This window comes from Zonotrichia albicollis, chromosome 10 (assembly GCF_047830755.1).
Source record: "Zonotrichia albicollis isolate bZonAlb1 chromosome 10, bZonAlb1.hap1, whole genome shotgun sequence".
In the NCBI taxonomy this organism is placed as follows: Eukaryota; Metazoa; Chordata; class Aves; order Passeriformes; family Passerellidae; genus Zonotrichia; species Zonotrichia albicollis.
In genome coordinates this window covers 12,338,346-12,366,133 of record NC_133828.1, presented here as the reverse complement: position 1 = coordinate 12,366,133, position 27,788 = coordinate 12,338,346, and the positions used below count along the sequence as shown (strand labels likewise).

The 27,788-nt window shown below is 43.7% G+C and overlaps 1 protein-coding gene across 9 annotated transcripts in view; it reads right to left on the bottom strand.

Moving 5' to 3' along the window:
* Positions 1–27,788, bottom strand: part of IKZF2 (IKAROS family zinc finger 2) — a 117,350-nt gene that overhangs the window by 31,819 nt on the left and 57,743 nt on the right. For 5 of the 9 annotated variants that reach the window (XM_074548039.1, XM_074548038.1, XM_014267001.3 and 2 more), the window contains 2 exons: positions 23,507–23,773; positions 13,657–13,824 (listed from right to left, as the gene is read on the bottom strand). In XM_074548039.1, coding sequence (XP_074404140.1) covers positions 13,657–13,824; positions 23,507–23,773 — 435 coding nt within the window. Of the gene's footprint in view, positions 1–13,656; positions 13,825–16,161; positions 17,151–23,506; positions 23,774–27,788 lie in introns of those variants that run through there. The other 4 variants (XM_074548041.1, XM_074548044.1, XM_074548042.1 and 1 more) reach the window with 4 other exon arrangements.

The following is a 27,788-nucleotide window of genomic DNA, read 5'->3' as shown; positions in this document are numbered from 1 at the left end:
CAGGCAGTGCCTGAGTGCTACCAGGTATCCTATACTATATAAATAACAGGAAATAGAGAGACACCATGTTTAGCTTCCACTATAACAACAGGTAAGTTTCTTCCTGCATAAAATCACTGAGCAAGCCCTTTAACTCATTTCCTCTCATCCTGTGGCAATGATTTCCCCTGTTCCACCTACAAGCTCCTGTGTGAGAAAAATCATCTTTTAGCACCTGGCACCTTTCAGTTTTATGTCTTGTATTAGCAGGTAGGAAGAACACACTCCCTTCCTCTAAGTTTTCCCTTTTCTTGTCACTGTCAGAAACAAAGTTTTGGAAACAGACAATTAAGACCAAGCTGTCATGAAGATAACAGCAACTGGGGAAGAGTAATACTGACAGCTCCTCTTCTTTTCCTAACCACTGATGTTGGGAGTTTGCACTTATTTTGATCAAGGCCAACATTGAAGGAAATCGTGTTTCCAAAAGCAGGTCAGGCTGTGAAACTAATGGGCTCCTTTGGGACATGAAAATTGTTATTCACACTGTTCTAAGTGCCCAGGAATGAGTGTGGCCCATGCCTTCATGCCACCCTCATCAAGATCTGCTGCTCAGGGATGCAGTTCTGCCATGTCTTGCACCAGTGTCAAATGAGGTCAAACAGCAGGAGAGTGATTGTCTCCACCTGTGCAGCTTTTCCATCCCCTGCTCTTTCTCTGCCTCACAACTCTGATAAACTCTGCTGTGTTCAGCACCAACAATGCAGAGCAGCTTGAAATAAAGGTGGGACTTTTCTCACCTACACCAGTGGTCTTTACTGCTCCACAGTCAGAATTAACCACAGTATTTGGCAGGAGGAAATCATAAGCATTTTGTAAAAACAGATCTCAGCACAGCAATATTAACAGTAAAGGTATCCTTTAAAGGATGATGGGGTCCTTTAAGGGAGGAATCTGAGATACTGGGCAGCTTCTGTTCTAGCACAAACCTCTACATCAAGCACCTAGATACAGAACCTAGACTAATCTTTTCTAGGTAATAAAATTCTGCAATTCCTGTTAATCTCACTATTTTTCCTAGGGGTTTTTTTTGTTGTTGTTTGTTGGGGTTTTTTTTGAGGGGGTTGTTAGTTGTTTGTTTCAATACAAAAAATAAAACCCAACAATATCAGAGTATTTCTTAATACCCAGGATTTTTTAGGTTTGTTTGCTAGAGAGAATGAATAGAAAGATTTGGGGGTTTAGGATGTTTCCTTTTTGGTGCAATTAGCTTTGCACTACAAGTCTTGGATAGATTCAGAAACTAATTGTGAGTGAAAGAGAGGTTGACAAAATGTAAGGGAATTAAACATGGGTGTGAAATTAAACCAAAAGGAAGAAAAAGAAAAGAAGGTAAGAAAAAGCATCTGCTTAGGCTGAAAGTAAAGACAGAAAAGCTGGACAACAGAAAATAGCTCTGTAAGCATCCAAGAAATACTTTAAAAAGGTTTCCTATAAAAACAGGGAATTTAGGAAACTCTGAATATACTTAACTACATTTTCTGATGGAAAAAAAAAATCACACTGAAGGCTACCCTAGGCTCTTTGAAATAGGTGATTTCACCCAGAAGTCTGGATCAAGAGTGAAAAGATGTAAATTTTCTTGTTCCTCATTACCGAGAAAAAAGAATATCTTTTTTTAATATCTATTCTTTTAATTTCATTTTAATTTGTGTGGAAAGTCTTGTAACCGAGTCAGCAGATGGGAATTGAGAACATCTGGGTTCATTCCCACTGTGACACTGATGTCTTGCCTGTGTCAAGTCCTTTTTTGTTGGCCCTCTGGGTCCCTCCCCTGCAGAACATGGCTGGGCAGTAAACCTTCCTCTTCTCTTTTCTTGTGCTGGAACTCAGAGAAATGACTGTGTCTCACCAAGAGTCATCTTGGTGATCTGACACAAAGTCCTCTTGATCACCTGGCACAAAATGGCCTTTCCCTTCTCTTCACCACGGCGTGATCCTGTCCCAGGGCCTGCACAACAGCACTTCATGCTGATCAAGGCAGAAATCTTGTGCTTCTCAGCCAGATCTTTGCAGCCTCTCAAAGTTGGCTCATTTTTAGCTCTTGGAACAAACTCTCTGCGTGTAGAAGACCATATGAACATAATGGATACATTTTTCACAATATAGCTAACACGGACGTTTTACTATGGCACCTAAAAGTCCAACAAAGCACTTTTCCTGGTGAATGATCTATCCTCTGCAGCTGAACAGCTTCATTCCAACACAAGATGCCAAAAATCAAGGTTTGATGCTGCCTGATGGAAATGTAGCTATGGATAGTAGACACACTTGGCCCTACAGCCATTCCCAACAGCTGCAGTTTCACCCCAAGTTAGACACTGTTCCTGGAGTCAGCTGAGCAAAGAGGAAAAGTTACCTTGCATGTTTGCTCACTCACTCCCTTCCCACTCATGAAATAAATATTGTAAGGTAAATAAAAAGGCCAGTTTATCACCTTGTGCTATTATTTGTTAGTATGGGAACCCAGATTTGTGATGTTTTAATTCCTGGGGTCAGAAACTCACCAACAGTGTAGACTCTGAGGAAATGTGGCAATATCCATGGAATTTATTCAGATTAGTAAAATTACAAATGATACCACAACATCAGTCAAAACTACTTCCACGAATGACCTGTTTTCCTGCTTGAAATTTTCCATTCTTCCGCTGCTTCAAAATTCAGAATTAAGATGGATTTTATCCCCAAATATTCTCAAATTTACACCTTAAATAATCTCCCTGCTCCACCCTGGTGTTTTATAGGAATAAAACTAATATTATGTATGAATCACAGAATAAGGTGTCTCCTACAAAAGGCATCACTCTGTTAGGAAGCCATTCTAAGTGGCACATTCAGTGTGCATTTACCCTATGGGCTCCATACCCAGTACACCAACTGTAGCAGTTTTTGTTTTCATAACCTATTCCTGACACCCAACAAGAACTGGGAGTGCTGCTCCAGGATTTGGCAAGAAGGAACAGGCTGTGAATGAGCAGGTTTCTCTGACTCACCTACACGGATCAACAAGGAAAAATAAAAGGGAGAGGGTGGGGATTGCAAAGGGGAAAAAAAAAAGGGAGAGAGAGAGGAGTGACGTGTTCCCTTGGATGCAGTGTGTAATGCTGCTGGCAGACTGCCTGCTCTGGTGCCACAGAGTTCCAGACATGCCAGTCCAGCTGACTCAGCTCTTTGGAAGAAGGAAAGGGAAGGGAGAAATTTGTCAAACGTTTCTGATACCTGAGGGACAGGGATTGCTGGGCTCTCCTCGAGGATCTTTGAACCCTGCTCTCACACCAGGCACTTCAGGGGTGTCCCCAGAGAGGTATTAGAGATGCCCACATGATAACCCTGCTCAGAGGTGCTTGTGTCTGTACCAAATCCTGCCTCTGTGCTTGTTGGAAAATTCATCAGCACAGCTTTATCCCACAAACCAGAAATGTCAGGCCTTTCCTAGCCAAGGCTAACTGCTCTCAGACAAGACACTGTCTCCAAGGAAACGAGCAAAAAGCAGGCACATGAAGGGTATCCAAGTGAGAGAGAGTCTATGGCCCATGTCACTATATAAAAATCTCAACATCAGATTCTCTGCAGTCTTTTTTGCATGTGATTTATTTTTTAGAAAGGTCTTAAAGCCCTTAAATCATCTGGGCTCTGGCTACCTGTGAGGCCAGCTCTGTCCCACAAGGCAACACCTGTTGGGAACAGCCCCAGCTCTGTTTGGCTGAGGGGGGGACCCTGTGCTGTTGTCACAAAATCACAGAATGGTTTGGGATGGAAATCATCCCATTCCAACCCCCTATCCCCACACCTTTCACTAGACCAGGCTGCTAAAACCCCATCCAGTTTGGTCTTGACTTGCACTCCAAATAAATGAGGCAGGAGGAAGAAAGTATCCACCTATTTCCTGGCAAAAGGAACTGGAACACAGGCTAGGGCTTAGGCTGTCAAAGCCCCTAATTCTCATTGAAATCAAGCAGACCTCACTGCTCCTAAAGATAAAAGCCACATGGAACTAGTCCCAAAATGAGCACTGGGATGATCCTGTCTCAATTTTCCAGTCAGGATTCTCCCCAAGAGAGGTCCTTGGCTGTCTCAGAGCACATGAGAACATTTATGCCTCTTGCTGGAATAGAAGGAAAGGACATGTGCTTGGGGAGCACATTCCCTTAACACAGAGCAGCTGGCACTGATCACTTGCAACCCTTCCCAGTGGCAGAACAGCTCTGGCACCTTTGATACAAAGAGCCCAAATAAATTCTAGGTAGAATATCCCTTTTCCACAGGGATAGCTGTGTCCCATCCAGGTGCTCTTTGTCACAGGTTCAATAGTCAGGGCCTCAGCAGCATTTCTCCAGTTCAGGAATGAAGATAGAGATCTCGACTGGCTGTTGCAAGGCGGGGAGGGAACTTGGGGCACCCTGTCTGAAATCAACACAGCACAGTTATGCAAAACATGTGTGCAACTGGCATCTCTTGTGTAATCCTGGCTGCAATCAACCTCTCTAACCACTCCAGAAGGGAAGGAGGGGCAGAGGGTGGAGAAAGTTCACACTTAGATCAAATAAAAAATGGGAAAATATCCAGAGAGCTTTAGTCAGGTAAAAACACAGTTCCCTCTCATGGGAAACCTCCAGGACAAGTTTCCTTGAACTTCACACAGGGTTATAAATAGGAGGAGAGTCACACAGAGTTCAGTACAGGCTCACTGTAAAAAAAAAAAATCTAGACATTCTCATTTTCCTTCTTGACTGATATCCATCAATATCTTAGCTGTAAGCCAATTCATAATTACAGGCTGCTGAGAGCTCAGGAGAATATATCAGTAGCAGCTTTCCTAAACTCTGCTGTGGCGTGGGTTATGGGTTATTTTTGTCCCCCTTTAGTTTCTCTTGGCTTCCTTTCCAGATGGCAAAAATACCTCTTTACACCTTAAAACATATGCTGTCAAAAATGTCAGGGGTGGCTCTCCCTGTCACACTGCCCTGTAGCACAGCTCTGAGATATCAATGAAAGAAGGCCTCACACCACTCTTGGGTTCCAAGCTCAAACATTCCCAAGCTGAAATGTTTCACAAACTCCTTCAAGAAGTGACAAAAGCCAGCTCCAAATGCTGGGTCTCCTTTCCCCAGAGATGATATGCAGAAGCTTTTTGCCCTTGACAATCATTTTCTCAGGGGGAAAAAGGAGCCCAACACTTGTTTGCTCCTTGGAGATGCTGTGATATTTGCTGCTCAAAAGTGGCCTTGGCTTGGTCATGTCAAAACCAGGTCTGCATCTCAACTGCATGAAAAAGTTTTCTGTCTGGAAAACCCACTGCAGATATCTCAGTGGCTAGCTCTGGAGCAGGAGGGCTCCTGGTGTGCTGCATCATGTCCCTCCAGCTTATCCTAACACAATGAGACACCCAAATCCCTGCAGATGCAACACCTGCACCTTAAATCCTGGGTTTGTATGTACATGTGCTAACTTGAGCATAAAAATACCGCATTTCTGAAACAATCCCTGGTGACAAGAAAAACAAGGGAACTGTTTCTAGCTGGAACTGCAAGGAGCAAAGGACTACAGATCTTTAAATACCTGAGCTACTAGAGCCTCACCTGCCAGCCTGTTCCCAGCAGCTGTGGTGCAGAAAGACAAGTGATGCACACAAAGCTACCTTGGTGCTTAGGTCCCTGAATTTGCAAATTGGGTCTCACGGGGCTTTTCCTGTTTCATTTCCTCATCACTGAAAAACAGATAACTAGGAGGCAACAACTCATAGCAACTTCACACAGGCTTGGGGCTGATGGAATAGATAGGGGTTTTTAAAGAAATGATGCAGAAATTGCAGGCTAAGTAGTAAGTCCTTTAGTATTATTAATAATCACCTTACTATTGTGTGTGAGATAATCACACTGCTCTCGGGGTCTAATACCTCAGTGGTTATGGTAACAATACAAAGTTATTATTCCTTCCACTTTGTAATTATCTCGTTTCACTACTGCATAAAGGCTAAGTAAACCTAAGGAGATCATGTACAGCGCTGTGCAGCTGGGGCACCAGCACCACTGAGTACTCTGTGATGTACTTACATGACCTTCACCACAGCAATACGTTTGTGCCTTGCCATGATTCCCACGTGCTGCCCTCTCACCATCTCTAAGTGGAGAAATGCTCTTTATTTCCATTTCACTGGCAGGCAGCTGAGGGAGAGATAAGGTTAAGGGGGTCTGCATCTATACTGGCCCCTGTTTCTAAAGCATCAAATGACTTTGTAATTTAGTTCCCTCATAAACGAGTGAATAAGGGTAGCAAAAACATCCAAAATTAGTAATAAAAAAGAGAGTAGAGGATTGGAAGATAAAGACAGACTAGAACAGAATCAATGATAGATATACAGCTACAGCCTATCATAGTGTAAACTGAGCTCAGGAATTACTCACAGTCACAAAAGATAGTGTTAGAAAGAGCAATAATCTACACCAAAAGAAAGAATAGTTAAGGTTAAATATCAGGATCAGAGTCACAGCTATAAAAAGCAGATGGGAAGTGGAATTGTCTCCCTAGGGAGGCAACAGAAACAGTCTCTCTGGATGTTTAAAAAACAGGTTAGGCATGGTGTTTAGAAGCACTGCTGCTCTACATGCACAAGTCTTACCACATTCATGCTTTACTGATGCCAGTGAAATCCCACATTTAGCACTGTGGCAGAGTAAAAGCCCAGAGGAAACAGAAAGCACTGTCTTGTTTGCTGTGCCAGAGCAGCAAGGCTGGCCTAGGAATTGGCAGCACCCAGCAGCAGAGAGGGGCCTGTGTGTGCTCCAAACTGTAGCCCAGAAGGGCAGGAGCAGGTGCTTTGTGCCATTCCACGTGGCCTGAGGCAACACAGAGAGGGACAGCATCCAGGTAAAGATGCCAGGATGTGCATTGCTAACATGGAGGGGAGACAGGAGACACACAGAAAACTGATGGCAGCAGTTCCATCCCAAACACAGGCTTCCATCCTTGCCTGGGTATTTCATCAGAGATGAACCAGTCACAGTTAATGAGAGAGAACCCCACGTGATGCTCCTGCCTGAACAAGAGCCTTGTTACCTCCAAGAACTGCAGAGGGCTTACAGCTAGACCTGGCAAAGCCATGATCCACTGGGAGAGGCAGCAGGAGGGACCTGTCTTGCAAACACCAGGACAAACTTAGCAGCTGATCTTGCTGTGAACTGACACTAAGAATGAGAATGCCCCCATGGTGTTGGTGCCTGTGATCTCTAGGAGAGGGGGAATTCTCTATGCAGCCAATTTGCAGGGAGCACCCAGGCACTGAAAGTGCCACCACCTCCTCTGCTTGCATTGGGACACCACAAGACACAGGGAGCTGCAGGACATCTGCTCCTGCTGTCTCAGTCACACACCCAGACAGGAATGGGGGAAAAGAAAATGGATACCTAGTCCTAAGAGAGAGAGGGATTCATGAGGTTGGTACACAGCCCATCTACCTTTGTTTGCCAGGACCACTCCTCCTGTTTCTCTGTTTCATCTGTCAGAAGCAGATTTCCTGCACTGAACAGTTAAAGATTGATTCCTAAACTACAGCAGGTAAGAGGTAATCTTTATGGAATTTCAAGGCAAAAACATAAAAGTGAACATTCCTTGCTTTGGGTGGAACTATATCTTTTCACAAGCTGCCCTGAAAACAAAGACCAAACGTGCTTCTCCTGGAATGATCAAGATCCTACAGCATCTTTAAATCAAAGATTTCTTTGATTCATGATTTCTCAGTGGTAATTATGCTCTGTAGAAAAGACCAAGCTTCTATACTGAGAGAATCCTGAGCATAAAAGATAATCTTTCCATATAGCCAATACCTTAATTGGTATTGGCTATAAATACCAGTATTTATTACAGTAGTTGCTCTGGAAATGAAGAAGACCCCTCCACTCCAAGGACCAGGTCCAGGTGGGGCTCTAGCAAAGCATGGGATACAAGAGGGCTCAACAGAGGATTCAATTTTAAACAAGGATCCCCAGGGCATAAAGCCCTGGCACAGCAAACTCCTACCCCATACACATTCTGACCTTACCTCTAAAAACTCACACAGAAAGAAATGGAAAGCAGAATATCAGAGATTTTAGGCTCTCTCCAGCATGGAGTGAAGGCCTCTAGGTGCTGGAAGCAATAATGAGAAGCAGAGCTGCTGCAGGATTGTGCACACGCTCACAGCAGTTTGGAACCCGCAGGCTGATAAGAAAAACCCCAAATGATTTTGTGACGAGGGTAATTCCACTGAGTTTAACTGAAACAGCCTAAGAAAACCTGAGAGGAAGAGCAGCTCTGCCTGATTAAATAGAGCTCTAAGTATCAGATCAACAGCATAAATACCCACCAGCTCATCACAACTGAGGGAAGATGCTGTTTGCTAACCTATTTGGAGAAATGGCATTTGTATGCAGAATATCCCCTTGCCTCTTCACATACACATTTGGTTTTTCAGATTGTACCCTATGTGTCTGCTTTGAATTTTTTTCCCCATTCACAAAGTGTTTGAGCTAGTCCAGTTCAGAGTGTAATGAGAACTTCAGATCACAAGATTCATCTAATTATGACATTCCCATCCTCAAAAACATGGTTACAGAGCAGATACTGGGCCTTTTTAGAGTGGAGATGTTAATAGTGGCAAAAGTTCCCTCAAGATGAAAAAGAGCAGTTTAAAACACTGACTTCATTATTCTTAATAACCATCCTTGCCACTGTTTCAGTAATTCTCAGTGGCTTTTCACAGCTGGGAACTCATGGACAGCACTGTGTATTCCAGCATTTGTTCATCCAATTTTTCAGCCAAAATAAGCTGCTCAGAAGTGGGGCTCTCCCAAACATGCATTGAGGCAGGTGTGTCATCAGGATTGGGAAACAGGATCCTTCTACCTCAAGTGTGCCATCCGGCTCCAGGGGTGTGGGCACACCTGGGAGGGCTGAAAGGAAAATCCTCATGGACAAGACATGAGAAAGATGGATTTGCCAACCAATAAATATGGAAGGAGTTTCCATGAACAGGGCATTTTCCTTTTTAATTATAGGTGCCTTTCATCCTGCACACTGTACATGGTTTGCTAAGATTGTGCTTTTTGAGAGTTTTTGCCCAAGCCTTTCTTTTCAAAACAAAGGCTTTCTGCTTTTCTTTTGCAAATAAAGGGGAACCATTAGTGCAGTGCTATTGGAGAGCTGGGCAGAAATAAACAACATGTAGCAGCAATGCAGGAGGAAGAGTGGGAAGAAAAATATTTCTTAAAAGCAAAAAAATTGCCTTTTTTTTTTTTTGGAGGGGACACTTTCTAGGCAGGAAAGCAGAACCTTCAAAGCAAATTTTCAAATGTATTGTGAGGACAATCTTCTATGAAAAAATCATAATCTGAGTACCCATTTTTTAAGGAAGAAACAGACAGTAAAACTGCTTTCATATATGAATAACACTTACATACTCCCCAGCAATGAACATGACTGAAGCTGCCAAGTAAAAAGAAAAATCAGGAAATTCCAGAATGAATGTCCATGTGGACAGTTTGTGTGGACACATGATGAGACAGCCTTTTAAGCACTAAACAACTGGCACACAGGACCATCCTTACTTAGTGCAACGGATGGATGATGCTCACTTAGCCAAAACCTATTCTGAGTTTTGTTTTCTCCTGAGCAAGTGATCCCATCCCTCATTTCTGACTTACTGCCCAAGTCCTGCTCTGCAAACTGAGGTGCCTGTGTTTGCTATGGGCTCTTCCACATTGCTCATCACTGCAGCCTTGACTTTTCCAAGCACTGTCAGAACATTTATGTTTGCAATAGCATTATGAGGGGAGGGCTGACTCAGCTCCATTTTAGACACAAGTGGAATCCATGCCAAAACCTAACTGCTAAGTTTGTGTGCCCACCTGAGGATGCCTGGCATTTTGGGGTAAAACAGCATCAACATTTTGGGGTAAAACTGTCCTACCTTTCAAAGTATGGAGGCCAACAGCTGGATGGCTTTAACCATCAGATTGACCTGTCAGATTCTGCTGCCTTCCTTAAAACTTCTGGGGTTTGCTCATTTTTGTCTTTGCCATTGTTTTGTTGTGCAATTCCAGCGGGGATGGAGAAGACAGGCATGTCTCAGGGTGAGACAAAAGGTGCTTTGTGAATGCCATCAGCAGATTGGCTTTGTCTGGATGTTTTTCCCCTTAAAACAGCAAAAGCCAGGCAAGGTGAAGCCAATTCCTGCTGATTTGTCCAGTGCATCCTGCAGGAAGGGGCTACCAACTGCTGCTCCAGCACTCCACAGCCTTACATTGCCATCCTGGAAGCCCTCTCTGGCACCTCTCTTATATTATCTGGGTTGTGGAACTGTGGAGTTAATTCAGAAAACAGCACCTGAAAGTCCTATAAGTACCTTGAGGTACATGCCCACTCAGTGTAATTCTGAGCATGAATCTCTCCCCAGGCATTATCCTACTGATGTCCTGAAGGCATCATTATATTCCTGAAACCAAAGCAGCTGCATGTGGGAGGAAAATACAGACATAAAGTTCATCAGAACTGTCTATGTCCCTAAAAGGTAAATAACTGCAGGAGTAAATCACTGCAAGATAAGTCCTTAATTATTTAGGGCTAAACAGCAGTAGCAGCATTACAGATGAGAAGCAATATTTTGTTAACCACTCGGCCTGGGAACACTTACACAGTAAGATAAGATTCTGCACAAGAAGAGGAGGCAAAATGTAGATTGTGATGCTTAGAAACATTTTCAAACTAACAGGAAATAACATTAAAAAGCATGAACAAACACCAGTCCAAAGGAAAAAAAAGTAATTATTTTTAAGTTACTAGTAAGTGTCAGGTCTTTGAGATAAATCAGAGATGCTTCTGCTAATTTCTGTTTGCATCTACATTTCCTTATTTTTTTGCCTTTCCTGTTGTCCTGTATGAAAACTTCACTAAGCACAGGAAGAACTGACTAAAAAGCAGCAGTGAAAAGGTTTCACTGACTAAGTGGTGACACAAGCAAAGTGCTCTGAAATCCACAAGTTAAACTAACTGAGAGGGGAAAAAAAAAAAGAGATAAGACAGAATTCTTCAATTCCTTTATAGGATAATTTGCCTTCCATAGTAGTTTAAACCTTCTTGGGAAGGAGAAAAGATTAAGGGGTTTTGCTTGGGTATTTTACTTTATATTTTTTTTTATTAATAGAACTCTTATTTAAGTAGGAAAAGAATATACAAAAATTTTCAGAGAATATCCAAAGAATATTCAAAAGAAGGGAATTGGTGTTGCATTTATGAAATTGTGCACCAGATTCACAGCTGGTGCAAAACAGGAGTACTTTCCTTACTTAGAGGATGTAATTCCAATCTCCATCAGCTGAGGATCTGATCTAAAGAGCTTTCCTCTTACAAAAATATATTCAGACTCACCTCAATTTAGACACTAGGTGTACTGTACCACATTGAAACTGGCTTGAAGTCTTCTATTTCAAAACAGTTTTCAACCTCTTTTTCTGTATTTTATCCAATATTTTCTTTTCTGGTCAGAAATAGCAGAAGATGCAAACATTGACAGAATCATAGAATTATTTGGGTTGGAAAAGACCTTCCCTACAGCTGCTGGATCTGCTCCACCTTCCAGGCCTACTTGGAGACTTTGATGTGTACTTTATGAAAGCACAGCATGCTTGTACAGCACACTGATATCAAACTGTTTAAAGTCCCTTGGGGACATCCACCCATCTTCTCCATGATCCAGGTGTGCATAAACCAACCCAGCCTGCTTACATGGCAGGGACAGATCTTAACTTCCATGGCCAGAGTGGCATTTCACCTTTGTGCAGGGGGATAGCAGGTTTTAGGGTAATAATCCAGGTTTTAACTCTTCACCTGTGAATGCTAAGAAGTGCCTTGGAGAGTATTGTGGTAACATTTGTCTGTTCCTGCTGGCCCTGTGCTGAAAGCTGCTGGATGTGAGTGCTTAGAGGGGTGACACTTTCTCCACTGAAAACAAAGCCTAAAATTACAAACTGAGCAGAGCTGAGCGCTGCTAAGTCAGTTAGGGAAGGAGCTCCAGGGGAACTCGTGCTAAGCAGCTTAGGTGCCTTCTGAAAATCCCACACCTTGACATTCCATCCTCACGCAAAACACAGAACCGTCAGCCACGTGTTCTTCACACAGGAAGAACAATCTCTGTCAATGGCAGTATCTAGGTAACAAAATCTATATTCATGTTGTAAGAAGGTCTTCAAATGCAATGTTTGTGTTTGGTAATAAGGGATATGTTTTTGTCACAACTCCCTTTTTGTTTTAATTGTGAACATTTGCATTGTGGTCTGTTTTCTTTTTAAATTTCCAGTTGAAACTGCAGTTATAGTCAGATGTGTGAAAACTGCAGCTCACAGTTCCACAGACATTTTCCCCTACTGATCTTCAGATCAAATCCAGCTCAAGCATTTCTCTCACAGCCTAGTCCCAACTCTTGTACTCCCTTGGAAGTTCAAAGCTTTCTTTCAGCATTTGCCATCAATGCAGCATCCTGCATGCTCCCAAATCTGCTTGAAGAAGCTTACTAGCTCACCCTTTCCTATTCTTGGCAATGCCAAAGTAACTCTGTATCCTAAGACCAATTCAATTCTCCTGAAACAGAAACACCTGCAGAAGTGAGATTGACTCTGGAGAAGAAATACAGATAGAGGGTCAGGAAACTCATGCAGGATTTCTGCCTGCAGTTCCACTTGCACCACTGTATTCCAGTAGTCACACATTTGCTAACACCCCAAAGACGTTTATTCCTAATGCTGCCACTTGCAATTAGTCCAATTATCTCTGCTCATTCAACAATTAAACACACAGCCTCTTACAAATGGCCCAAACACACAGATTGACCATTCAGGAGATAAGTTAAGATCTTACTCAGGAGTCCTGCACAGATGAGTGAGTGAGCAGAATGCAGCCCCTGGTGCAGGGAGAGGGACTAAAACCACAGCTGATCCTGACTGCTGGGCTCCAACACCACACAACTATGAGACAGGTATTTCTCATCAACTTATCAAGAAACTATATCAAGTAGAATTGATACAGACATGATCTTCTCATTTAAGGAAAGAGAAACCCAGTCTCTCTTGACCACCTTCAGCTCTAGGGTGAGTGCCGAGGCTGCCATGAGCTAGGAGACTTTACAGCAAGATCTAACTGAATCAAAAATGCAATTTAGAGGGCTTTGAAAGATGAACAAGTTTGAACTCAACCAGCATATGGCATTTATTAGATGAAGAAATGGGTATGAACTGCAAAGCCGGCTTCCAAGAGCCCACAGTTATTCTTTGTGATCTCTGGAATTTCACAGCCACTTTGGGCCCCAGAATGTCAAAACAATCTGCCAGCGAAGCCGGGATACACCCAAGGAGACACTGAGAGGGAAATGCGATAGCATCAGCAGAGGAGCTCAGTTACACAAAAGGAGAGGTGTGGCTGAACCACAACTTTTCTGATTCACATCAAGGCTTTCCCAAAGCTGAGAGCTGCACTCTCTGAAGAGGACGGTACAGAGCCAGAGCTACGCTTTATTCTCACTACCTGCTGCTGCACTGGGACGGTAGTGATAAAGGAAGGAAGAGGTGTGAGGAGAAGCCGAGGTGGGCTCACCAGAGTGTGTCCTGAGGTGTCCTGTGAGGGCGTCCCTCCGCCGGCAGGCGTAGCTACAGAAGGGACATTTGAACGGTTTCTCCCCAGAGTGCAACTTGATGTGCCTCAGCAGGTTCCCCTTCTGGGTAAAAGAAGCTCCACATTGGTTACAGTGGAAGGGGCGTTCACCTGGAAGGGAAGGGGAAGGGAGAGAGCTGTCAACACACATCGGAGGATGCACAGAGGCCACTTTCCCACTCTGTACCAGTGCCACTGCACATGGGTACAGTCCCCACCACCACCATCGCACGGCACTGCTAAAGTCAGAGGCCGTTTCTTTTGCACAATGGGCAAAGCCTCCAATAGTGATTTGAGGCTCTTTCCTTGAGGTGATCAATGCTTCCTGGTTTTCTTGAAAGTTCTTCACCTCAGAGCTTCTATCCTTCATAAAAGATGAGCTCTGCTGAAAATTTAGATCCATAGCTGTGGTTTTGCACTTATATTTAGAATAGGTCCAATCCATATGAGTATTCAGAACTGATCATAACAACGGGACCTCAGCAAAGGTGTTAAGGTCTTTGGTTCAAACCAAACCTTCTGCTTGCCTTATACTTTAACTGATAGCCCTTTCTAAAGGCTGCTTTGCGTTGCTAGAGTGACATGGAGGGCATGGATGCAAGTGAGGATCAGGGTTGCAAGCTCTGGGCAGTACTGCAAGTGTAGAAAAATCTTATACCATTAAACTGTAAAGCAAGCAAATTTGCACTCTGCACAAAACAAATTAACAAGACTGATTTGATGAAAAACTAACAGAAACCCCAGACCTTACTCTATCGCTTCATCCCATGTCTTCACACACACTCACACATACATCCAAAGCTTATTTTTATGTTAAGCCTTCATATTTTCCTTAGACAGTGGAGATTGGGTCCATTAAAAAAATCCACCATTTAAAAAAAAAAAATATTATTTAGGGGAAAACCCCTGATGAACTCACACAGGCTTTCTGGAACATGATCAAAACCATACTCTACCAACACTTGTTGAGGACAGTGAGACTGTTCCAGCAGTCTTGCACAGGCAGCCAGCTCTAATCTCCTGCTTATGTCCTGCTGAGCAGATCAATTGAACACAAGCATACAGTTGTGCTAGTCACTTATCTAAGGGCCTTACTGCAGCTGGACTTTACAGCACAGAATTCCAGAATGCTTTGGGTTGGAAGGGACCTTAAAGCCCATCCAGCTCCACCCCCTGCCATGGCCAGGGACACTTTCCACCATCCCAGATTGCTCCAAATCCCCCCCAGCCTGGCCTTGGACACTTGCAGGATGGGACAGCCACAGCTCCTCTGAGCAACCTGTGCCAGGGCCTCACCCCCTTATAGGGAAGAATTTATTCCATATACACCTGATTTAAATCTACCCTCTTCCAATGTAAAGCATTTCCCAATGTCTACACCAAGCAGGGCCTTGATCATCAAATTCCACATTTATCACCTATTACAGACTCTTGGCCTGGGACCTTCTGAGTTTGAATTCAGTGGCCTGAAGCACAGACCTTGTAAAAACAAACACATTCTGTGATCTCTCTTTTACAATTGCTTTAAAACAATTACTCCCTCGCTGGACAAAATGAATGCTGCCTGTGTATCAAAGTAGTTCAGGTGTCTGTCTAGGGTGAAGTCCAAAACACATCTGGAGATTCACATGGAAGGAGAGGGAGGGAGAGAGCTCTTACCCATGTCCACAAGCAATTCTTGTGTCAGTGGATTAAATCGCTGCCAGGACTATGATGCTGCCAGGAGGGCAGCACAAGGTGTGCCACGCATATGCCAGACTCTGCAACTTTATTTCACATGTGGGAGATGGAAATCACATCTGAGGCCGCCACAGAGGTACTCAAGGAGATACTAAGGTTCCTACAGTCTCACTGAGAACATTATGGAGTAATAATAATAAAAAAAATCACAGCATAAAGCTTTTCTTCCTATACTCTGAACACAAGCTCATTAGAATTGATAAAGAGTTTGTGGTTTCCCTTTCAAACTCCCACACTATACTTAAATGATCTGATTAGCCATTATCTTCTTTTACATCATTTCAAAATGTCCATAACACAGATCTGTAAAGAGACTGCAGTAGAAAAATACATGGGGTTTGTCTTTTTTTTTTCTTTTCTGTTTTGCTTTCACTGTCTGAGAAAACAGGCAAAACCCTTTCCTTTGACACATTTCTGAGTATTCTGGAATGATTGCTTCAGTTTCAGGATGACAACATGAAAGAAGGTAGCACGTTTCTTACCAAGTCTAAAGTCTTTCCTTTTACTCCTGCTGTATTTAAAATTATGCAGCTACTGCGTTTTACCCAGTACATCACCCACTTATCTCTGACATTTTGGAGGCCACATATGAGCAGGTATTACTCCCCCAAAATCTGGCTGCTCTAAAGATGCTGAAAGCTTTCAGTCAGGAATTCAAATAGCCACTGCACCACAGTTTGATGGCAAAGACGACATGAAAACACTCACCACAAAATCACCCGGAGTCTGCTCCTCTCTTGCAACAGCCAGATCCGCTCCAATAGCACACTTTACCTTAAATAACCTTTGTATCTATTTAAAGGCAGCCTGAATTCATTTCTCCTACTGGCTCCATTCCGGGTAAATAGCTGCTTTGATGTGTTTGTTACACTTTTGTCCAATCACTCGATTCCAGCTCCTTGTTTAAGCCGCAGGCTTGAGGGATGCAATTTTGGTCACACCTTCGTGCTATTGATTAGCAGCTTTTACATTTAGCACAGCTAATCTGAGAGGCCATTAGCCAATAGAAGGGTGCACAGAGCAGTAAGGACTGCATAGCCAGAAGATTCTGTTGGTTTTCCAAGAATTGTGCTGTCTGATGCCCACCCCAGATACTAGCAAACAAGCCTTTTTTTATCAGTTCAATGCCTTGAGAAGACTGTGTTCCAATTATTTCTCCTGCTGCCTTTTCCTGGTAGTTTTGTGAACTGTTCTCTGGAATTATTACTTACCAGTAACAACATAACAACCTTGACATCCTTATTCACCTCCCTCACTTTTCTGTGAAAACTCAGAGGTTTTATCCATAAGCTGAAATCAATCATACTTCAAACTAAACATCCACTCACAAAAAGTCTTTAAACACAGTTTTTCTCTACATGATGATCCCTGACTGTGCTTTAAGTGTTTTTGGGGGGTGATGGCAACACAGACATACCCAGAACTATGGATCTATTAAAGGCAGCACACACGACTCCAAGAGAATAATGAGAATTATAAGCATGGTGTGCTTCCCCGTCACTTACAGCTATGTATTTCCTGCTTGACTCTATGTACTTACACTGATTTAATAAAATAAGAACTCTGCTGAAAGACAGCTAAGCAAGCTTTGCGCTTTTCAGCACTGCAAACTGTGTGACTGCAACGTAACTACAAAAAACTTTTCGTCTACTTTAAGTGTAAAACCTCTTCTCTATTATTGAGCTAAACCGGTGCAGAAATGCCTCCAACTCAGTGACTTTCAGAGTGGCAAAGGGGGGAGGGAGAGCCAACCAAATAAAAAAAATGTTTCTTTTCAACTCCAGATTTAGAGTCTAAAGCCAGACAAAACCAGGAATGCCTAAAAACCCTTGCTCTCCAGCAGAGGGAATTTAATTACCTAAGTTAGTTCAGGATTGGACAAGGCAAGATAAGCCTGAGTTGCCAAGTATTATCTTTCCTAAAGGCTTTGTAAGAGGGGCTTGTGCCAGGGAATAATTAAATTAATAAATAAATACATCCATAGAGTTTTATCATTTTACACTTAAATAAAATATTAATTAAAAGGTATTATTTCAATATTTGCCCCTAAGTTATAGTAATATACTGCTGAAACCTCACAGTTCACTGTTAACATGCATCCATTACTGCTGTGTCTCCTCCAGGAAAACTAATAACGAGTAACAGTAATGAAATATCACTGCTCTTGAGTTACACAGGTATCTGAAGCGCACAAGTTAACTTCCTCTCATGTAAACAAATCCTGAGACAAATGGTGAGTGGCCCCCTGAAGAGGACAGGCAGGAGATGGGCCTTTCTCTCACAGCATCTTTCATACCTGACAGCAGGATGGAGACTTCACTGCACGAGCTACGAGAGCTGCCTGGCTGATACAACCTGAAACCAGGCGAATGAACCGATGAACTTCCTACTAATAGATTTCACAGATGTCAAATGTTATTTCACAAAGCAAACCAACTCCTTTTTCTGCTTAATTGGAAGCTTCCCTGCACAACAGCACTCCTTTCCCGCCTTGGCACGGAAGTGCTGTGCACGAGTTTCACTATGAGTTAACCTTCTTTGAATCTCAGACCAGTGCAAAACACTGATATTTTCGCAGCAAAGCTGAGAGATTTTCTGTATTAAAACAGAAATTTGTCTGAGGATGTTTGCATAGACCTGGCAAACAAGGAGATCTAGATTTTCCTGCATTTATCCCTTTGAAATCAAACGGGGAGCAACTCACAAATTAATGCACTGGTTCTCAATAACACAGTCAGGGAATTCCTGCAGCAGCAGTCTTGCTACATAAAATCCAGGTCCAGAGGGGCTTCAACATCTCTCCTGGTTAAATGTGTATCTGGGAACTCAACCTTTTTTGTGTGGCAGATACTTTTGATATGCAAAGTACAGCTTAAGTACTTCTCAAACGGGATTTTTCCTTTCCAGCCTCTTAACACAAAATTACTGTGCCCATGCTGCCGTCAGAAAGTATTTGCTCTTGCTAGCAATACCAATTTTCACCCTTCCACAATAAGCTTTTTGTTAATATTCATTTTGTTAAAATGAAACATTTCCCCTAATCCATCAGATGCTGCAACTGCTGTGACTCTGCTCTGTCCCAGGAACACAGGGGAATTATCAGCAGTGCTCCCAAAGCAGTGACAGCAGCTCCAACCTGCATTTACCCAAACGGGACACAGAGCAGCAGACTTTGCTCCATTTCTCTTTGTTATTCCAGGGACCATAATTACCTCCTTACTGTTCTATCTGATTCATTCAACAGCCTGCACATCACATGAAATCAGTGATTTTAGTAGGGGTTTTCTTAGGAAAAAACCTGCTTCCAGACAGGGCAATTTATTATAAAACAGTAGTGACAAATCTCTCGTGAAAAATTCCTGGGAAATCCTGGGTGATTTCCAATTGTTCTCTGCACAAATTTATGACTGCATTCTTAAGACAGAAAAATCTTTTAAGTGAACTTGGCAAAACTATCAGAAGAATTTAGTTATTGAGAACTGCAAGTAAAATTCATCCTTCTGCCCAGAGCAATTTCAAAAATCTCAGCTCCCCTTTGTTATGCTTAAGTAGGAAAAGAGAGGACTTTTCAGAAAGTTAGACTTCAGAACCTAAGTAGAAAACTGGACTTTCAGAAATTTAGCCCTAAAATTTTTGATTCAGCACCAAATCTTTTAACATTGCAAGAGACAGGAAGGCTGCACTAGATTACAAATTAGAAATTAAACCAAAAAACCCCTCTCTGCCAGCAAAATGAGGGAGGCAGTCCAGTGGAGTCATCAAAATGTGTTTATATGAACCATTTGTTCATATATTCACTCCTGGTTAGCTGCTTAGGCATACCAGCCTTTTGTATAGAACAACACAACTGGGCTTTTTCCTCATTTATTACTTCTGTCCTAAAAACTTGAACTCTGCATGTTAGAAAAGTTCAATTGCATTCAGAATTCCAGCGTTCATAAATTCAGTTGTTACATGGAGGGTGCTAAAGCAGAGGTTGAACATCCCCCTCATGGGCACACAACTCATTTCACTGGCTTATGGTATGGAAATTCTTGTGGAGTCCAAGCAAAGATCTGAGACCATCTTGCAGTTAACACCCCAAAAAAAGCCTAAAAGCAACATACAGCAGCCCAAAGTAAGAGAGGGGCAGGGCTGACATCCCCACTGCCTCTGCCCAGGCTGGGCTTTGCCACTGTGCTGCTGCTGCAGCCACACAGAGAAAGCATTTAACCTCTGTGCTTCATAAAACAATGAGGATGAGAATTTGTGGAATCCAAGTCCCCAGAAGTGTCCAAGACCAGGCTGGACAGGGCTTGGAGCAACCTGGGCTCGTGGAAGGCGTCCCTGCCCAAGGCAGGGGTGGAATGGGATGAGCTTTCAGGTCCCTTCCCAAACCATTCCATGATTCTACGATGCCAGCCTTCCCTTAGAAATAAAAACCATTTCAAAATCTAGCAGTGAACTGGATAAGGGACTGAATGCTACAGTAGAGAAAAAAAAAAAATTAAAAAAGGGTCACAATTGGCAGCAAAAGGGAGAGCAACACGTGGGCCTCACAGAGCACAGAAGTATCAGCACAGCTATAGCAGAATACGGTTCCTGTTTTACCAGAAACAAAGAGCAAGGAAATTTGAATTCAGGCCCACAGCAGAAAGCATAAAGAGGTGAGAAAACGCTGAGGTTCCTTCTCACGATCACAGAAAACCTGGATTATTTGTCCTTCCTCCCTTCCCTCTCCATCCCAGAGAACAAATCCCTGGAGTATCCAATGCCAATATTCTATGACCAAGTCATCTCCTGCAGTAACAAAAACCTGAGAGAGACCCTGCAACTTGAGGAATGTGCTGTGGAGTATGAAATTTGGACCAAAAGAACACAGTATGGGAAAAGAGGGAAATAAATGCAGCTTATGTTATTTTTCTGACACAAGGACGTGGCACATGAGGGAGGGGGTTACCCTGCTCACTAATGCAGGGATTGCATCACACTCAATTCCCACACCAAGCATTTGATTTATTTTCTGTCAGCAGTGACAAATAAATAGAAAGGCCTTCTCCTGGTGCCCAGGCAGAGTACAAAACCACTTCACCTCAATTAGCAGGTTTTCAGAGAAATGCTGTATTTGGCACAATCAGCAGAGCCATGGGCCCTGTGATGGAGGGGCTGCAGCCCAGAGAATCACCCAGACCACAATCTGAGGGATGAATGAGCAATTCCCAGCTTGAGCTATCACAGGAAGGGCTGACTGCACACCAGGATCCGAGATGGGACACTGAGCTCGCCTACTCTGGCCTCACCCATAACACAGATTATTTTCCCCATGCCTGTATATCTATTTGACTAAACTACCGTAATCTGGCAGGGAAGACAACTGCTCTTCAGGAACAAAGGAATCATGGCTGGAGAAATGCCCCTTTCTGTGCATAGCACAGCCAGAGCCCACAGCACAGCTTCTTGCCAAGGCTCGATCCCCTGTGCAGGGAAAGCTGCACTCAGCCCAGCACACACACAAATTACAGCCTCTGCTCTGGAACCACAGCATTTTGGGTGACTTACATAAAATGCTGACAGGTTTTCGGGGAAGGGAAAAGCATTTCAGTTTCTGCCAATGCAAACAACTGGCCAGATCATGCTCTGGTTGTGTGCAGTTAAAGAGGAGAGGAAAGCAGGATTCAGCTCCCAAAACATGCTTAAGTTGGCTTTGAGAGCTAGGGATGTACATGCCACTTGGATTAGCTGATAAAGAATGTCATCTGTTTCCACTCACTAGGGACAACCTCCCTTCTCTCCACCATTCTCCCTTGGGCTGCAAAACCAGACTATCCACAGGTCAGGGCTCATTCCAGAGCTGGGGCCAGCCCATCACGCCCCACTGCTGAGGAAGTGGCAATATATTTTAAAATACTGCACTTTACAAGACAGATACCAGCAGTACGTTAAAAATATGCCTCAAAATCCAAGATGTGGAAATCCAAGCAAACTTCTTCTGTTGTGGACAGCAAAGTAGCAGCATGTATTAAAAAACAAACAAACAAAGTGGAGGGGAAAAAAAAATCCTCTGTGAAATTTGCCAACTGGTTAACCGAGAACAGAGAGCACCGAGCTGCGCATTAAAAGAAATTCCATTTCTATATGCTTGAAATCATCTGTATAGAACAGCACATCCCAGCTCCTCTGCTCTGATGGGAAAAGAGTCAGAGCTCTCTGAGGAACCAGCAGTAGCCCCAAGGAAAAAGCTACCAGTTATGCAATTGCTGCCCATGCACCCGCAGACGGCCGTCTCACCCGCACGCAGAGGAGATTTTGTTTCTTTCGCTTTGAATTTACACATCTTTCTTTTCACATGAAAAAGGCAGCTTGTCTGTTTTTTAAAAGATGCACCAGCTATTCAGTATCTCAGAAATTCAGACCATTTAATTAAGTACCTAAATCTAAATTTAGCACAGCTAGTTTAGCTGCTCGAGTTCAAATACACGGACCCTGATGCACCTACAATACATATGCTCAGATATGTGCAATCGCCAGTGAAAACTTGTCGGGAGGTTGAAAGCTGGAGACTCAGTCTGGTACATTCTGGTTTCTTTTTCCCTCTTCTAGTAAGAGCACGTCAAATTGTTAATCAAGGTTTTGATTGTCCAGCTAATGCTTTTCCCCTCTCATAATTCCTGTCTAAAATCATGAGTGCGCCATAAACGATAGTGCCACGCTTTGCATTACACATTTAGGTCAAGTTTTTATCAATACAACTCATATACAGGAGATTAACTATGTAATATATATTTATTATTCCTCTGAACAGAAATTCTATTGATTTCTTGCCCATCAAGGGCACACTACCGGACTACAAACTACCAGGTTTACAAAGGGATTATACAGTCTTTCTTACTCTAGATCTCCACCTTTCTTTTTATATCTTCACTGCGTGAGTCTCTCACCCCATTAAATAACAGCAAAGATAAAAAGCAAAATATCCAAAAAATACAAACAACAAACACCCGCTGAGGCTCCACCACAAAAACCTGTGCTTAACCTTAATAAGATTTAAGCATGTATCCAAAGTTAAGCGTATCTTGAAGCCCTTCAGGTGACTTACATGTGCTTAAATCTCATAAAAGTTAAGCACAAGCTTAAGTGCTTTTTTGAATCAAAGGTAGACTGCTGCAAGACCAGAGAGCATCATCTTCTGGCACCACCTGCACACTTCTCTTGGAGGTGACTGTTGCTCCCACCTGAGGAGTGGGCAGCACAGGGGAGTGAGTACCAGCTTCCTGGGCACACCATTTTACCATTTTAGCCACAAATCCCCCAAAATACCCCAGTTTAAGCTCAAGGCCTCATTTTTCAAACCACAAAGACCCACCCAATCAGCATATTGCAGAGGTTCCTAGTGTCTTAAATTCCCAAACCCAAAGGCCTGACAAGCTGTTTGGGGCTCCAAATGGTAATAAAAATACAAGTGCTGGGAGGGACCAAGCAACTGAAATTTGCCTCTAGAATGGCATTGAGGTGGGGCAGGGGGAGCCAGGTGGGTGCCTCAGCTGAGGTCTCCCTGAGGGAGCTGTCACACAAGCAGCAAGCCCACCCTGGCATCAGGATCGCTGGGTAATGAGTGTCCCCCCCAGGGTCTGCTCATCCCAGGCCCAGCCACTTCCAAAAGAAGTGTGAGATGCCCAGGAAGCTGCTGGTCTTGTCCCCCTGTGAGCACCTCCAATGGCAGAACATCTAAGACTCCTTTAAAGGCTCAAAAGCTTTGCACTGCACACAGAGGAACACGAGCCACCGTGCCAGAGAATGACCCCCACCATGGTGCTCCAGTCAAGAACAGCAAGAAAAGCAATTTCCAGACTTTTGCGCTGTTTTTAAGAACAAAAGGCTGGAAATCAAAGTAAAGAAGCACCATGCTCACCAGCAAGAGAGCAGCACCAGAGTTTGGAAAGCAGGAAGAGAAACAAAACCGATGGAGCCCATTTTCCCCCTCCCCAGCCTCCTGCTGCCCCAAGAATGAAAAGGGAAAAGATAAGAGTTGTCAGGTAACATCAACACCGCCACAGATTTTCTTTCAGCTGCTTACCAGTGTGGCTCCTTTTATGTACCATTAGCACATTGGGCCCAATGCAAACCATGCCACAGACGTCACATTTCAGTTTACCATTGGGAAGCCGGATTCCTCCCTCGCTTGATAGCTCCTGCATCTTTCTGTTATCCACCATCTCGTTACTCCCAATGAAGGGATCTTCCAGGCTGCTTCCTCCATCGTGAGCTCTGATAATGTCTTCATGAATCAGGGGCTTCCTGTCAAATTCCTCATCACTTTGCATTTCTAGCTTTACTGAATTTGCTGAAATAAAGAAAAAAAAATAAAGTTAAGCCCATGTATTTTCCACTTCCCAATATAATAATAAACTTTTTACTGTTATTAATATTAAATCACAACCTTGAAGCTCAAACCATCATGAGTCTCACGGTGGTGATGGCATCATAAGTTAAAACTACTCATTTCTTTAAGCCTTTGGTTTGCTTTTTTTCAATTCCTAATTTCTATCCCTATTTTAAATCTTAAGAACTCGGGTACAGTGTGACCCAGACACCTGCCAAAAATTGCAGGGATGCAGCAGGATTAAGAACTGACCTCCTGCTTCTCAACTTGAACCACCAGAGTTGCCTTCTTCTCAAGGAGACAAACCCAGAGCTGCTCCTTGCAGGCCTCTCCTGCCCAGTGCCCTGAGAGGCAAGGTTCCCAAAGGCACAGCACAAGGAAACAAAGCAGGACTGTTCCAAATGCAAAGATCTAGTGAAGCCAGGCTTGTGGGCTGTGCCAGTAATCTCCCAATCACCCTGCCTGCACGGACAGGTTCCCTGATGGAGGGGAGACCAGTCTCAGGATGAGCCTCCAGTGCTTTTTTGCTCCCACCTTCTGATTCATGTCAATGGGACACTGCCAAGGCAAACAGGGCTGCAGCAAAGCCTACACTGCTGGATTATTTATATTTGCAAGCGAAATACGTGCAGTTGAAGACTTTCACATCTGTCTTGTGAGACTGGCAGGCTCACTGCTGATTTCTGTGATCCTCAGGTGACAGGATAAACCTCCTCTAACCACTGAGAGCTTGTGGGATCAGCAAGCCTTTAAAGGAAACAAATGTACCGAGTTTTTTCACAAAGGGGTGTCAGTGCAGGGGTGTTTTAATCACCAAATGCCCCCATTTCAATGCCTCAAGAGTTGGTCAAAGCTGCCAAAAGGCCTGTCCCAAAGTCAGAGCCTCCATCCACAGTGTCAGCCAGAAGGCAAGCCCACGTGTCTGCTTCCCTAAGCCTTGATCCTGCTGAGGGGTTTAACAAGGAGGTGATTCAGCCTTCATATCTAAGCAGTCTTTGACCTCTGTACTAAGGCCATTGGCACGAGCGCTGGTGACAGCAGCAGAGCTGGAGCACAAATCTGTGCCCTGGCACTGCCCAGCGTCACCAAACTCTGGCCACATGTCCCATACATGAACCAATGACAGAATTATAAGTGAACACTCTGAGGCATCACAGTCTCAAACAGCTGGCCTGGAAATGTCAGAAGAAAAAAAACCTATTATTTAGAGTTCCTCCTTCATCTTCCCTTTTTCCCCTTCCCAGAAAACACAGGGCTCAGAGACTGATGTTGACACTGCAATTCTAAATCACTGCTGTTCCTACCAGGGAAAGCATAATGAACAGAGTAAAGGAACCAGAGACCAAGCAATGGTAAGATGATTCTTCTTAATCACAAAACTGTTGAAACATCTTCCACTACTCATCAAGGCACTAATGGGAGCTAAGAAATAAAAAGAAAGTACTGTTATGACAAAGCCCATCCAAAGCAAGGACACTGCTGCATCAGATCACAGCAGACCAGTATCAGCACAGGCACCGCCATCCAAATGGTCTTTTGTAACTACAAAATATTTGAGTGCATCACTTAGAGAAGGGAATTAATTTTTTTTTGTTGCCACAGAGATACATTTATTGTTCTTAAAAGAGTAAAAACCAGCCCAAATTGAGAGGTCAGGGTCAAAACAAACTGAGAGATCAGCTAGGATGTGGCCGCAAGCAGTGAATCAGGACAAGAGGAGGCGATTGGCATGGGGCAGCAGGAGAGGACTGGCCCCACCATGGCAGCAAGAGAAGCCATGGGAAGCCATCCTGCCCTGGTGCCAAGCCCAAGTGGCACAGCCAACAGCCCTCTGCCTGGGAGGATCCATCCTTTTTGAGCAGAAAGGAGGAAGACCAGGAGCTCTGGGTCAGGCTGTCAGGGAGAGAGCTGAGGTCCCAGACCCACCTCCCCATGGAAAGCACACACTGTGATTTATGACAGCCCACTTTCAGAGGGAAGGAATGGCAGTTCCCTCTAATAATAGCAGTCTTTTGGAGCATTCAGCAAGCCTGAGAATGAAGCCCAAAGAAACGGTTCGCTGGCTTTAGGAGCAGCGTTTCATACACTCGGCCACACAAGTAGCTACAGCAGAGCCAGAAATAGTGCCCTGGGCTCCTCATCTAAAAGCCCAGGTTGCTGCCACGAGCCTGCACACTGTCCTGGCACAAAATATCCAAAAGCCACATCCCAACTGTTCATATTTACATGTACTCATAAGTCTTAGATCTTGCATGTTTTCTTACATATATAAATTTTTGTCTGTTTTTCTGATTCGGAGTAATAAACACTTGAGTGCACTTAGTGCTGAGCACCACAACTTCCCATTCACAGCTGTGGAGCTCTGCCTGCTCAGCACACACGAGAACAAGGCTGGGAGAGTTTACAAATGGGAAGACCACTTACTTTACCTTGCTTCCCCTAGCACTTCTTTCTGCTGAACGACGCTTTCATGCAACAGGATGAGCAGCACAACCAAGCAGCATGAGCCATTTGCTGAAGCACAGCCTCCCCACAAAGCCCAAGGAATTCAAGCTGCATCCTTCAAAATATCCCAGCTATTCCATGAGCTGTGCAGGCTGCTTGTTCCTCCTCCTTCCCTCACCTTCATGCACACAGAGCATTGCCACTGCCATTTTCAGAAACCCTGTGGTAGCTGGGGAAAGGTTTCCTCCAGCTGGGACCAGGTCTCCAAGGAGGGGAGCAGGGATCTCCTCGGCTCGTTGCGAGGGCTTTGCTAATCAGGTCATCTCCTCTGCCTTACATCATTTGGCTGTATATATTAGGCAGCTTGCAAACAAACAGGCACTTCAATTGCATATAGTTTGTTTTCTCTCTTCTCAGCCAGCCTCGGAAGCTGCAATCATTTATTAGTGGCACTGTCTTTGTTTTCACAATGAACTCTGCTGCAAAGGAAAAATAAATGTTCGAGGGATGTTGATGGCTATCCTGCATCACACACAAGGCCCCACATCAAATTTCACCCCGTGTTCCCTTGCCTTTCTTGTTCACAAGCTTGATAAAAGCATAAATAAGTAAATGGATTTTGTTAGAGTTTTTTAAAGTTTTTGGGACATTCCTAAAAAAAAAAGAATGACAGCAAAAGAGATAGCAGGGATAAAACTGTAATCCAGCTCACTGCAAAAGCATGAACTTGAAGTCAAACCATTTCCCTCCAGCTAATATACGTTCCTTCTACTTTTTCCAGTCTGGCAAAACACCTTGTGGGGAAAAACAGATGACAAGCACCACAAAAGCTTCTACTTGGGAATATGAAGCTAATGGCACATACTCGCCAGTCCACACACGAATGTTGCCTTCTTTTTCATTTTTCTTTTTTTTTTGTTTGGTTTGGTGGGTTAGGGTTTTTTTCTTTCTTTTTGTGCAGCACATAAATCAGCTGATCCTGAATCACACTTTATCCTGAGTGGCCAAATTGAATACAATTATTGTTAATGTCTCATAAGTGCCAATTAAACTCCAATTCCCTGTTAAACAGTTTCCTGGGAACTTTTTAGTACAAAAATATTTCCTTCACCCACAAATTAGTGTGGCTACAAACCAGAAGCTGGAAGGTCCACCTAAAAAAAACATTCCTGGTATTTCATCCTCTGTCATGGAAATTTTTCCCCTCAAAAGTGAGATGGGGGAAAAAGAAACTTCCTGTCTTGCTGAGAGATTTGATACTCAGGTAGTAAAATAAAGCGCTGGACTTCTTAAGCAAGGAAGAAGAGTGCAATTCCCAGTAAGAAACAGAATTCCTCCTGTCACACACCAGGGAGAAGGCAGGACTGTACCCCTCTGTCTCCTCCACTGTCTGCTGTCCTAGGTCAATGCTTATTTTATCTGTGGCCTTGGAAAGGCAGGCTGGCCACTGTCACTGGGGTTTGTGGTCTCCAGCTGGAGGCTGGCCTTTCCTGGCAGCAGCCATGCACCACCAGCCCCTTCCTGCTGCCCC